The 12,163-nt window shown below is 39.9% G+C and overlaps 1 protein-coding gene across 1 annotated transcript in view; it reads left to right on the top strand.

Annotated features, from left to right (window-relative positions):
- dcc (DCC netrin 1 receptor) overlaps positions 1–12,163 on the top strand; it is a 355,407-nt gene that overhangs the window by 319,768 nt on the left and 23,476 nt on the right. Inside the window, exon 28 of the mRNA XM_080303632.1 lies at positions 8,429–8,577. Coding sequence (XP_080159758.1) covers positions 8,429–8,577 — 149 coding nt within the window. The remainder of the gene's footprint in view (positions 1–8,428; positions 8,578–12,163) is intronic.

Raw genomic sequence — 12,163 nt, 5'->3', positions numbered from 1 at the left:
TGAGTAAAAAAACCTCATAAAATATATATGTGGGGTAATCAGGTTGTTAGTTCTTAACTGTTGCAAATCTGCAACGCCTGCCTTGAGAGGGTTAAAACATACTCAGTAAAATGTGTATTCCTCCAACCTTCACTGTAGGCTGCTAACCAATGATTGACATCACAGTCGCTTTTATGTACAGTTTCTGCTCAACTCAAGGATTAAAGATGAAGGACTTTAGAAAGCAGGACTTCTGAAAGCAGTATATCTTGAGCAAGAGGTCCAAGGAGACTGGTTGGCCACCACTGGTCAGAAGAGAAAAATTTATGTTTCCTGATCTATTAGCTGAGGCCGTTCAGTTGTAAAAGTTTTGCATCAAGAGGTGCGACTTTTAGTTTGTAGAGCAATGATCTCCATTTCCTGTTTGGGTCACATTTTCTTAAGATTAATTGCCAGTCTGAGAGTCGTTGGCAAATGTTTGTAAGTAGGTGGGGGTTTTCCATGGAAACTATGGGTGAATGCAGCTATCTGCTAGCAATCAAAGCAATGACAAGGAGGTTTTTGGTGCAGCACCCAGTTACAGCCAACAACACTGAGCCCAGCCTCTTGGCCACTGGTCATGGAATACACATTTTTACCTGCCAACCAGAGGTTGCTACAGTGCTGCTGACAGGTCTCTTGGTCTGCATGACGTTCAGCGTTGTAAATCCAACCTCCTTCAGGCTTCTTTCTTGAAATATCCATGTTGCATCTTTCAAAACGATGTGATTGAATCATAAGTGAATGCTGTCAGCAGCTTCTATTTTTGACCTTCAGCTGAAGCAGACCACAGAAACCTCCACCGCTCTGCTCACTTATTTTATATCACTTTATAAATTGAGACCTTCTTCTCTTTTTAAATGGAGTCTCCAAAGCCCATCTGCAGACTAAAGTGTGATGGTGGGCAGTTATTCACCTAAATTGGCCTGAATGTGCGGTTTAATGCTGGAAGCTGTAATGGGATTGTCTGACTCAGTGTCTGATACTGAGAAAAGACATTACAGCCACAGCTGGAGGCAGACACAGAGCCAGCTGTGATGGATGTTTTTAAGGGCACATCTTCATCTTGCCTCAGAGGAACAGTGATATTACCAATGAAAAGCTCTGGTGCTTTAAAATGGTTATCTGTAGCAATTGAATGGTCGTGTTAGGGCGGAGAAAGAAACGTGTTTTATTTTTTTTATATTCTCAAATCATCCATTTGACGACTCGTTTTCTAGGGATTGGAATGATTGCTACCCTTCACTATACAAACGGCATGGTAGTTTATTCTAAGGGTGACGCTACAGAAAATATCAGGGGTTGGTAAAGTCATTATGGTTGAATGTTTAGCAAAAATATATTGGTGCAGTCAAGAAAAAACTAAGAACAGGATCTGAAACGGTGAAACACTGACCCACACTGACAAATAATTCATGTTGTATAATTATCATTTCATCATCATGCAGATAAAAGACAGGTCAAAGCTGTGATCTCGTATTCTTATGACCTTTTACTGGCCACATCATGTTAGAGATGAAAGATGAAGGTGTTTTGAAAGACTGTACCTGCAGGCATGCAGAAATTGTGATGGGGGTTTAGAAGAGGATGGAAGAGGGAAGAGTTGGTCTTCAATCTGCAGTTTGATCAGACATGGTGAGGTGATCAGGATGTGCTCTGAGGCCTTAAAACATCAAAGGCTTCATACTCACTTTGTAATATTCAAATTAGAAAGTTTAAGGTACTTCAAGTCTCATTTTGCAGAAGCCAGTTTTTACCAAAAAGACAGGAAAATAGGATTAACAAAACCTGATTAAGGGGCATGAAAAAATGTTAATGAGATGTTTTGCTCACAAAAAATCATATTGAATCTTTTTATGAGGTATTAACTTATCAATAAAGTTGACTAAAACAATATCATAGGGTAGCAGGCTGTTATCGATATTATGAGATTTTGTCATCATGTAGAGATACTAAGAGAAGTTGATGTGAAGTAAAAAATTCTTACTAAATCAGGAAAATAATAACACTAACTTCTGACATACATTGATACCGTATCAGTATCGTAATGTTATAAATCGCCCTGCGATACACTGGTGACTTGTCAAAGGTGCACTTGGTGTTTCGTCTTAGGCTCGTCTGGGATAGGCTCATATGAAAATGGATGGATATTACACAAAAGGAGAAGCACAGTTTTACAAAATCCAAATTAGAAAAAAGTTATATAAAACAAACAAACAAACAAAAAATACAAAGTAGAAAAGAGTTTTAAAAAGGAACAAATGTATGAAGTAGGACAGATTTTCCATCTCTTTTTCTGTGGCTGCAGAGCTGAATACAGCCTGTCCAGTAAGTGGTGCTGCGGGTGGTCGGGGTTTCCATGATGGATAACATTTGACTTCCTCTACACGACAGCCACAGTCATTTGGATGACCTTTGCATCAGCTGATGGAGGAATCCAAATAATGTATTGATTCAAACTGAATTCAGACTGAACCACATCCATCTGCACTTATTTATTTTCGGCATACTGCCAGAAATAAGTGCAGACTGAAATATCCATCTGCTTTAGATAACCAGGTCCCTGACTGAATTGTAGCCAGCTCTGAATATAAACTGCTTTCTGTTTCAGAGTTTCTCTCCAAATCTTGAATAGAAACTCAAAAAACTATGATGGCAAGATTGTAATATGCTAATATAATAACATAAAAGATAAAATTAAGATAATAAAACAGTATAAATAAATTCTAGATAAAGTACCAAAAGTCCACATTTTAAATTTGAATATAACTTTGAGATGTTATACTTTACAGTTTTGTAGTATTCCCAGTTTTTGTATCCCACTAGTAATAATAATAATGATAGTAATAATAATAGTGTTACTGTTAATTTTTTTTCTTCTGCACTTTCTGTTTTTTTGTTTCTTTTCATCGTAGAAACTGACCTCCATATAATTCAAGTAGAAGAAAACTATTCTAAGCCTTGGATCACAGAAATCATTGGTCAGGTAGCTAGAGACACGCATGGGTCAAACCAGACAGAAAACGGGAAAAAAGGTAAACAAGCAGACAAAGAAACATAAAACTTTTCTATGAAACGGAACAGACGTCGTCTGACTCCCTCCAGAGATGCGATATCTTCTCAAAGACAAGTTTTTTTTGTTGTCCGGATCAATAACCCCGCCCCTTCCATCTTCATCTCCTATTGCTGTAAATCTTTCCATCTTTGCTTTCGACCCAAAAGCAGACACAGACACCTCTGATGTGACCCCCGGCGGGCATTTCACACCTCCACTCCTGCTTGTCTGGTAAATATATCCACCTCTCTCTGAGCAGACGAGCCATGGGTCCCCCCACCTCCGCCCCCCATCCCTCTCTGACAAACCCCCTGAGGGTGAGCTAGGCACCGTGAAACTCTCTTTTATGGCTTTCTCCACTGTGGATGTGTAACCTTTGCTTCAGCTTTATAGTGCGGCAGCTCATTGTGTTTTTCCACTTTTTTTTTTTTTTTTCTGGAGCTCAGTTCAGTTTGGATTCGGTCTGACAGCAGCGTGCTGAGAAGTCATACAAACGCATTTGGTCGTGCTTCAGTTGGAAATGAAGCTGGCAGCAATTTCTCCACCAGACGTAGAGACATTCAGAGCCGCACAAGGTCAGTATTACTGTGAAAGCCGGACTGAAAAATACAGACTCAAAGCCACTCTGGTGCCCGTCCAAGGTCAGTACACTCCACAAGTCTAGATGAAAAATGCTAAGCATATTTATATTTTTAGTTCCCTTCTTTCAGCTCTGGCGGGTGAAAAATGCAAACATACAGGTGGTCAGGTTCAAATTGTATACGCAACCCAGTGTAAATGACACCTGACTGTTGTAGCCACACTTCTAAAAGATATTTTAAAAAATGACAAAACAAGCTCATATTCAAAGGAAAAATAAGGTAATTGAAGGATCAGTGGTGTAGCAATCTCTGCTTACACTTATTACAGTATAACTGTGCTAGCAGCATAAATCAGCTTCACTCATTTGCAAAAATTGTTGAAACCCCGATAATTGGTCAACTCCTCCATTGATTAAACACAGTTAGATCAGAGAGCCAGGCCAGCACTGAGCCAGCACTGTCAACTTTTGTTGACAGTGTGCACATTTTGACACCAATTTTGTTTCTTTCAATCAACAGCCAGCATGACTGCAGTGTTTCTCTAATCCCAAAAGAGTTATACTTCCAAAGCCAGTTTTGCTTTTATAATGTGATAAAAAGGACTTTGCTGCCTTCTTTACAAATTGTGTATATTCTTTGTTGAGCATGTGGACAGTTGGTGTCGTACTTCTGTTGTTCGTACAATTACCTGTTTTCCCATTTTGTGCTTTAATAAATTACTGAGTACACAGTATAACGTGAAGTTTTCTACACCGTTAATGTTTAAAGTAGTTTAAAACTTGGCAGTCTCCGGTGTAATCCACTCCTATTGAAGATGTTCCAGGTGTTTTGTTTCTCAGGGAGCAGAATAGATGTATCGATCAAGTGAAGTGAAGTAGTGCAGGGCAGAGAATGGAGGAGGGGGCTGTGGGTGGAAGAAGCCTCAGGACGTCTTCAGATATGAAGAGGCTATTCAGGGACTCAGGGATGAGGAAAAAAATGTCTTTGGTCTCCAGTTTTTTTCTTTTCATCACCTTCGCTTTGTAGTGCGTATGGGGGGATCTTTCAATTTCCTGTTTGTATTGTGGAGACAGCAATTACATGTATTTATTTATATATTTTGTCTTTTATTCATTAGTTTGTCTTCTGCTTGAAGGCCAGTTTTATTTTGTTCCTAGTTGCTTTCTTTCCTTGTTAGTTGACTTTGTGGTCCATTCCAAGTATTTCTATGTTTACATTTCATTTTTATTGACTAAGAGCGATGGACTATATGAATTGGAAAGTGTTAGATGAATGGGTGGATGGATTTTCATGCAGATGAGTGAATGGCTCAGACTCTAAATCTGTTTGCAGTCTGATGGCTCACTTAGTTACAATGTGAATTTGTCATTTAGAGCAATCAATAGGAGCTCTGTGTTATCAGGTCAAACTACAGACTACATGGAGGTCAGTATTAAAAAGCAATTTTCAGGAAACAAGCCATTCTGCAAAACAAGGCCTGGCCTGATTATCTATTAATAAAATTTCACTTTGTGGAACAGCTCAATAGTAACTGCAGGCCACAGAGCCTCAGGCAACCAGACTTGTAGCCAAAAGAGGAGAAAGAGCATTAGAACCTTTAATTGCTTTGACTAATACTTTTGAAGTCTGTAGTACCCCCTAGTGGCCTGCCCAGTTAGCAGTTCTAGGTACTACCAGAGGATAAGTACCCACTTGGGATATCCCCTGGAAGTCAATAACTTCCGAGCCATTTTTCCATTTGCATAAATGCCTCTAATATTTTTAGGCAGCTGTAGCTTAGGAGGAAGAAGGGGAAGGCCAGTAATTGGAAAGTTGGCAGTCATGTTGAAGTGTCCTTGGGTGAGATATTGAACCCGAATGTGCCTTCACTGCATCCATCAGTGTGGGATCATTTTATTCTGTGTGAGCAGTGTTGGGAAGGTTACTTTTAAAATGTATTCCATTACAGAATACAGAATACATGCCCCAAAATGTATTCTGTAACGTATTCCGTTACGTTACTCAATGAGAGTAACATATTCTGAATACCGTAATTGTCGGGCTATAAGCCGCTACTTTTTGCACCAGCTTTGAACCCTGCGGCTTTTAGTCAGGTGCGGCTTTTCTATGGATTGTCCGTGATTTTTGTCATATCGTAAGACGATTTGTTTTGTTTGTTCCGCTGTTGTACGGCACTACGTTGCCTGGTGGAAGGGCATGTGATCAGACACACAGTATCGGGGTTCAAGAGCGGTATGTTGGTCACGTGTCCATCCGCCAGGCAACATAGTGCCGTACAAGTAGCGCGAAAAACAAACTTCAAATTAACGCTACGCGTTCAGCGGGAGTCGTGGATGACGAGCGGCGATAAACTTGCGAAAAGCAAGTTATGCTCAACTCCACCGGTGGAACCTGACAGCGTGGAAAAGTGTGAAAACATCCATGATCACCAACGGATTTCAAAGGGCTGGACTGCTGCATGATGGAGAGGAGGACACCGCCACGGCCCTTCTGAGGGTGTTCGACTCTGACACTGACAACGAGGATTTCTTTGGTTTTGAAAGTGACAACGAATGAAAGAAGCTGAGAGTGGATGACGTAGCCATCCTGAGCCTGTTCGTATCCGACACTGGAGAAGAGGACTTTGGTGGTTTCAGTGTGCAGGAAGAAGAGAAAGATGGTGGTGAATGACTTGACTTTTCTTCTTGTTAAAGCCGTGTCACTGCACCTGAGCCTAAAAGGTAGTCTGAATCTATTTTTCTGGTGTGCTGCAGGTTATTGTTATGTACTACATTTGTTACTCATTTATGAAGCACAGTACATGTTTCGTACTTGTAATTACCGCTACTTGTACATATACCTAAAAAGTTATGCAAATATGTACCCATAACTTGTTTTTCAAAATATTAATAAAAGTGATGTCTCCAAACAGCCATCTCTTTCCTGACAATTCCCTTTGTGCATATTCTCTTACATATGATAAGTCAACATTGAAACACCTGCGGCTTTTGGTCAGGTGCGGCTAATGTATGTACAAAACAGGATTTTCCCCTGATTTTAGCTTGTGCGGCTAATATTCAGGTGCGCTTTGTAGTCCGGGAAATACGGTACTTGGATTACCTAATATATTATCATGCTGTTTACAACTACATGAATGTACTATTGCTGTGATTTATTACTGTTACTGAAGGTCCGCGGCTCCGAACCATAGTAAAGGGACCTCTGACTAATACGTGCTCCGTGTCGGGCTCGTAGCCGAAAACTAGCTTTACTTTGTTGTGTGGGTCAACTTTGCTTGCGAGAGACAGAGAGAGGCGTTGAAAGGCTGCTCCAACGGAACTTATTGTTTTTGGAGGAAAACACGAACACAGCGTACAGTCGAGTCTTAATAGCTTACTTACAACTGGGCTCGTCAGGCACTCTTCTTGGCTGCAGTGGTTATTATTATATTTACATGCTTCCAGCTCCCGTTTTTGCTCAATGACAGCTCGTACTTTTCCTTTCTTTCTCCCTCCTCGCACTCACAGACCCATAACGTGTATGGCAGTCCATTCTCCCTGCAACACGGACTGCACTGCCTATGATGCTACATTCTTTAGAGCTATACCGGTAGCATTCTGCCTGTTAGCTTAGCACAACAACAACAAAAAGGCCTCTCTCACCCAGGAAACACGCAGAGAGAGAGCGTCACCCTGTAACCATGGCAACCGTAACGCTGCCACCTGGAACAACAGAACGTAGCAAACAAAACCCAAACAGGCCTGACCCGCCACAATATGAAACAGGGAAGTACCGCCGTGTACCGCCGTCCATTTATTTCAGCAAAGTAACTGTATTCTAAATACCACCTTTTTAAACGGTAACTGTAACGGAATACAGTTACTCATATTTTGTATTTTAAATACGTAACGGCAGTACATGTATTCCGTTACTCCCCAACACTGTGTGTGTGAGCACTCATACTACACACACATAATAAAGTACTATGGATGTGTGTGTGAACAGATGAGTGTGGTTTGTAGATAAAAGTGCGTTGAGTGTCCAACAAGAAAAAGTACCATGCAAGTACTCATCCATTTTAGAGAAACTCTAAAGTGATGCAATACCTGGCCAGCAGTCGGCAATACAAAGGTAACTGTTGAGGTCCTTTCTTTTTTTTCTTGTCATCTTGTTTCAATCTTTGTTTTTTGTCTGCAGTTATTTGTTTTGTTTCTTTGTGGTGGATTCCTAGTAGCAAGTCAAAGAATATAATACTACCAAAGATTTTTATGTTTCATTCAGTGTTTCCCATCAACACTGTTGAAATGGGTTTCTTCTGAAAACAAACCAGATGACAATTCAACAAGGTCAGCGTGCACATCCATCTCTGTTTGCAAGAACCAGCAGTTGTCACCCATCCTGCCCGGATTATACTTTCCCTGATATTGTTTTTTCCAAACAGATGGATTTTCCCTCTATATCTTGATAAAAACCTTCCCCCATCCTCATCGCTGACATCACCCACATTTGGTGGAAAACAACTTAAAATGAGAATGTAAAACAGGCTGTATACAGTGACATTCTAGCACTCATTAGCTGATGCGCTTTCAGTACGACATCGACAAGCACAGCATTCATTAGGTTCAGTTCAGTCATCCTAGTTGTTGTTGGAACATCATAACTTAAAAAAGTGGACACTATACGAAAAACATTTTCAAATTTGATGTCAGCAAGTAAAAGTTGAAAAAAAAAAACCAACAACCCCAAATCCCAGGAACAAACACTTGTTGAAAAAAAACTTCATCTGTGTCTCCAGGTGCGAGCCTCCCGAAGCCCCAGGTGAAGACGGCCTCTCTGGGTCAGGCCGGTAAGGCTCGCTCTCCCCTGCTGCCTGTCTCAGTGCCCACGGCGCCAGACTTACCAGAAGAGGGAGGAACAAAACCCGCGGAGGATTCAGCTGCCAACGTAAGTCTGCATTGTGAACATGTTGTAGCGGGCGTTGCTGATTGATGTTTTGCACTACACCAACATCACAGAGGCGAGTGTCCTTGTTACACATTGTTTCTGTGGGCCTTTAGTCATAGAAACAATGAATGTCTTTGTCTTTATGTTAAATTCAGTTGCAGCATTGATTTAAAACTGTTTAGACAGCTGTGTGTTCTATGTGTTGTTATAGAAACCATGAATCACAAATAGTTACTCCAGCAATTGGTTGTATCGACTGGTGTTCTGCTGCTCAGAACTGTTTGAGGTCATCTACTGAAAAATCCTCTTAGAGGTTTCTTTGAATTACTGATTTTGGTCCTTACTGTTCCTAAATATCTTTTGGAGGAACCTTTGAGAAAAGATGGATACACAACCCCCTCATGAAAAAAGAGGCCTAGGAGTGGCTAAAAGTTAATGTAAACTGCTAAAATATTGTGCTAAAAATACTCCATGAAAACCTACACTTTTGAAGAATACATTTAAAATATTATAAGTTATATCTGCGCTTCAAATCTTTTTTTCCGAGGTGTATCCTTATATTTAACAATATTATACTGCAAAGCTCATATTTTTTACAGAACAGTATTGTTATTTTACTGTTGTTGTAGATTAGAGGAAGTTCAGTGTAAAGTAATAGTTAAAAGCTATCAAACCTAGCAACCTGGAATTTTACAGCAACTTTTTAACAGTGTAATGCCAGATTCAGGTGCCAGTTTCTCCTATACTACTTCAAGTAATATTTTATTGTTTCTGTGGTAGTGATTTGTTTGAAATTGACTGAAGTAACTTCTTTGAAAGATTAAATATTACAAGCCAGTTATTTTAAATGAGCTGTAGTTTCAGTATAGTAATGTGGTAGTAGCGGCAGCTGCAGTAAAAGTAGTATGGATTTGATATTTGGCATCTAGGCTCCATGAGGAAATACATACCTCAGCAGGGAGTGAGAAGAGAATCGGGAGCGATGATAATAACTTCCCCCCCTAGGGGAATGTTGACTCAGAGCCTACAGGTGGATGTTTGCAGAGGTAGTTTTTGAAATGCTACGTGCACAGCATCAGCAGTGAGTGGCAGCAAAGCTCTCAGATGAGCTGAGTGAGCAGAGCGCCGACCGCTTCGGTGCTTCAGCATGTGAAGTAGGTGTGACTGATATGTACTGATATGCACTTTGCACATCATGTCCTACCTATATTTTACACTCCACCCCTCCGCTCACAATCGCTACATATTTCTTATTTTCTCATTTGTATTCTGTATCTGTCAGTAGTTGGCATAAACCCCTTTTGTGTGTATCTATTTTTTATATTTCTGTGCCACTGTTTTTTGCCCTATATGGCACAACAACAAATTCCTCGTTTGTTTACAATAAAAGTGATTCTGATGTTTCATTGTGGAGAAAAGCACATTTATGACAACAAGTACAATGTGTCATCAATATTATCATTACAGAGACTGTAAATTGCAATAGAGCTGATATCTTCACATAGTTTAGGAAAGAAACTGAATTCAGGGTACGTCGATGAGGAGATGCTGAAACTGTTTATGGGGATTTCGCTAGAACTCCTAAAATGACATTAAAACTGCAGTGAAATAGCTTCATAGCAAGTTAATAGTCTACACAGTACAGCAGCGTCATTTTTAGCAGTTTGTAACCACAGAAATTTAGCGTAATTTCTTGCTTTTGTGGAGATCTTCAACCTTCTTAGAGTGCATCAACAGCCAATATAATGTGCCGTTAAAATGAACAGTAAGACAGTAACAGTAAGATTAAATAAACTAAGCACATATGTAAACTTGCACTATTTCTCCTATAGAACAGCAGCCGCATGGCGTCTTGCTATAGTAGACGTAATAAAAATGTGCTTGCAGAGGTTCTCTGTTGCCTATCTTCTGGTCCACACCGACATCACAGCGTCTTCTTCAAATAACGGGAGGTTTGTGCAGGGTTATTGTGTCCTGAGTGTGTTTCTTAACTATTGCAGACAGGAAGTGTCAGTAATGTTCACAGATTGACAAATAATTATATAAAGTTCACATAGTAAAACGGTGACAGAATCCCTTAAAATTAATCAGTGAAATGTGATGAGTAAGTAATAGTTAGCACAATTAGCACTGAAAAAAAGGACACGCCTTCAATGTAACAACAATAAAAGTTTGAGTCAGATGATCACATTTAATGTAATTGATTTCATTTAAAGTGTTTCTATTATCTTAACCTTAACTGCTATATTCATGTAATTATGTATTCATCCAAGCTTCTTATTTTCTCTTGATACGGCACAATAACACTTAATTAAAATGCACTGATGAAAGATACACATTCAATAATAAATTAATTCCTAAAATAGGAAATTATAGAGTACAACATATGAATGATAATTTGTGGTAAAGCACAACTTGTGTAGTTGTGCTTTGCTTTATTAGACATAAAAAATGTGGTTGCTGGTGTTCTCTGTTGCCTTCAGATCTGATATTGGTCCACACCGACATGATAACGTCACCACATCTGATCTGGTGACTCCTGAGAGCATTTGACTTCAGTTAACTCATGGTCATGTTCAAGAAAGCAGTTATTTGGGTTTTTTTTTAACTTGATGGCATGCTCCATTATTCTGCTGAAAAGAGGTCTTAAAGGCATGGACATGGTCAGCAAGAATACTCAACCCAAAATATCCCCCACACAATTACACAACCAGCAGCAACCTGAAAACAAAAAGCAAGCTACAGGATGGTATGTAGCAAACAATAAAACATGTTTCTGAGATAGTTCTAATCCAATAGACACCACAACAACAAATACAGTTGAATAGAAGTAGTTATGAGCAATAGAGTCACCCATTCTGCAGATGTGAAGGAGGCAACTATCCATAGAAACCAAAGCTGTGAATCTTTAAAGTTTCATGGTTTACCATGGAAGTCTGTGGTGTGGCCTATAGTGGAACTGCAGTTCTTAGCATTTCTGCACTGGCTTTTTTTAGGCCTGAAAATTGCAGCTTGATTCAAAAGTCAGTTACTGTCCTCCATCAAGTGTGTGTTTAATATGGGAATGCCATTCATACTGGAAGGTGCAAACAAGCTTATTCTAATTAACTTCTGATTTGACTACTCAATGATTAGATGATCTGATTTGATGAGTCAATTACGAAAGAAACTTCTTGATGCATTCTCAATCATCCAGGAAAGTAAATCTCCAAAAGTTGAATCTGTTCATCTGGACGTAGCGTTGTTTACGAAAGAAACTCACCTCAAAAACTGTAAAAATTAGCTTTGTTTATTGTTCATCATTTTAAAATAAAGGGGGGTGGGGGGGTCTTGCAAACCTTCAGATAATCCTTCATGATCCACCTAATCCCCGCGTACAGACAGAGGCTGAAGCTCTCCAAACCTGTCGTGAGGACTAAAAAACTGTGGAGCAACGAGGCTGTGGAGGAGCTTCGCACGTGTTTGGAGACCACAGACTGGGACACATTGAAGGCTGCTTCTAACAGCTTGGACGAGTTTACGGACACTGTCACCTCCTATATCCACTTCTGTGAGGACAGCATTGTGCCATCACGCACCAGGGTGA

This window comes from Astatotilapia calliptera, chromosome 7 (genome assembly GCF_964374335.1).
Source record: "Astatotilapia calliptera chromosome 7, fAstCal68.1, whole genome shotgun sequence".
NCBI lineage: Eukaryota > Metazoa > Chordata > Actinopteri > Cichliformes > Cichlidae > Astatotilapia > Astatotilapia calliptera.
Note: the sequence above shows the minus strand (reverse complement) of the source record. Positions and strands in the feature narration are given on the sequence as shown.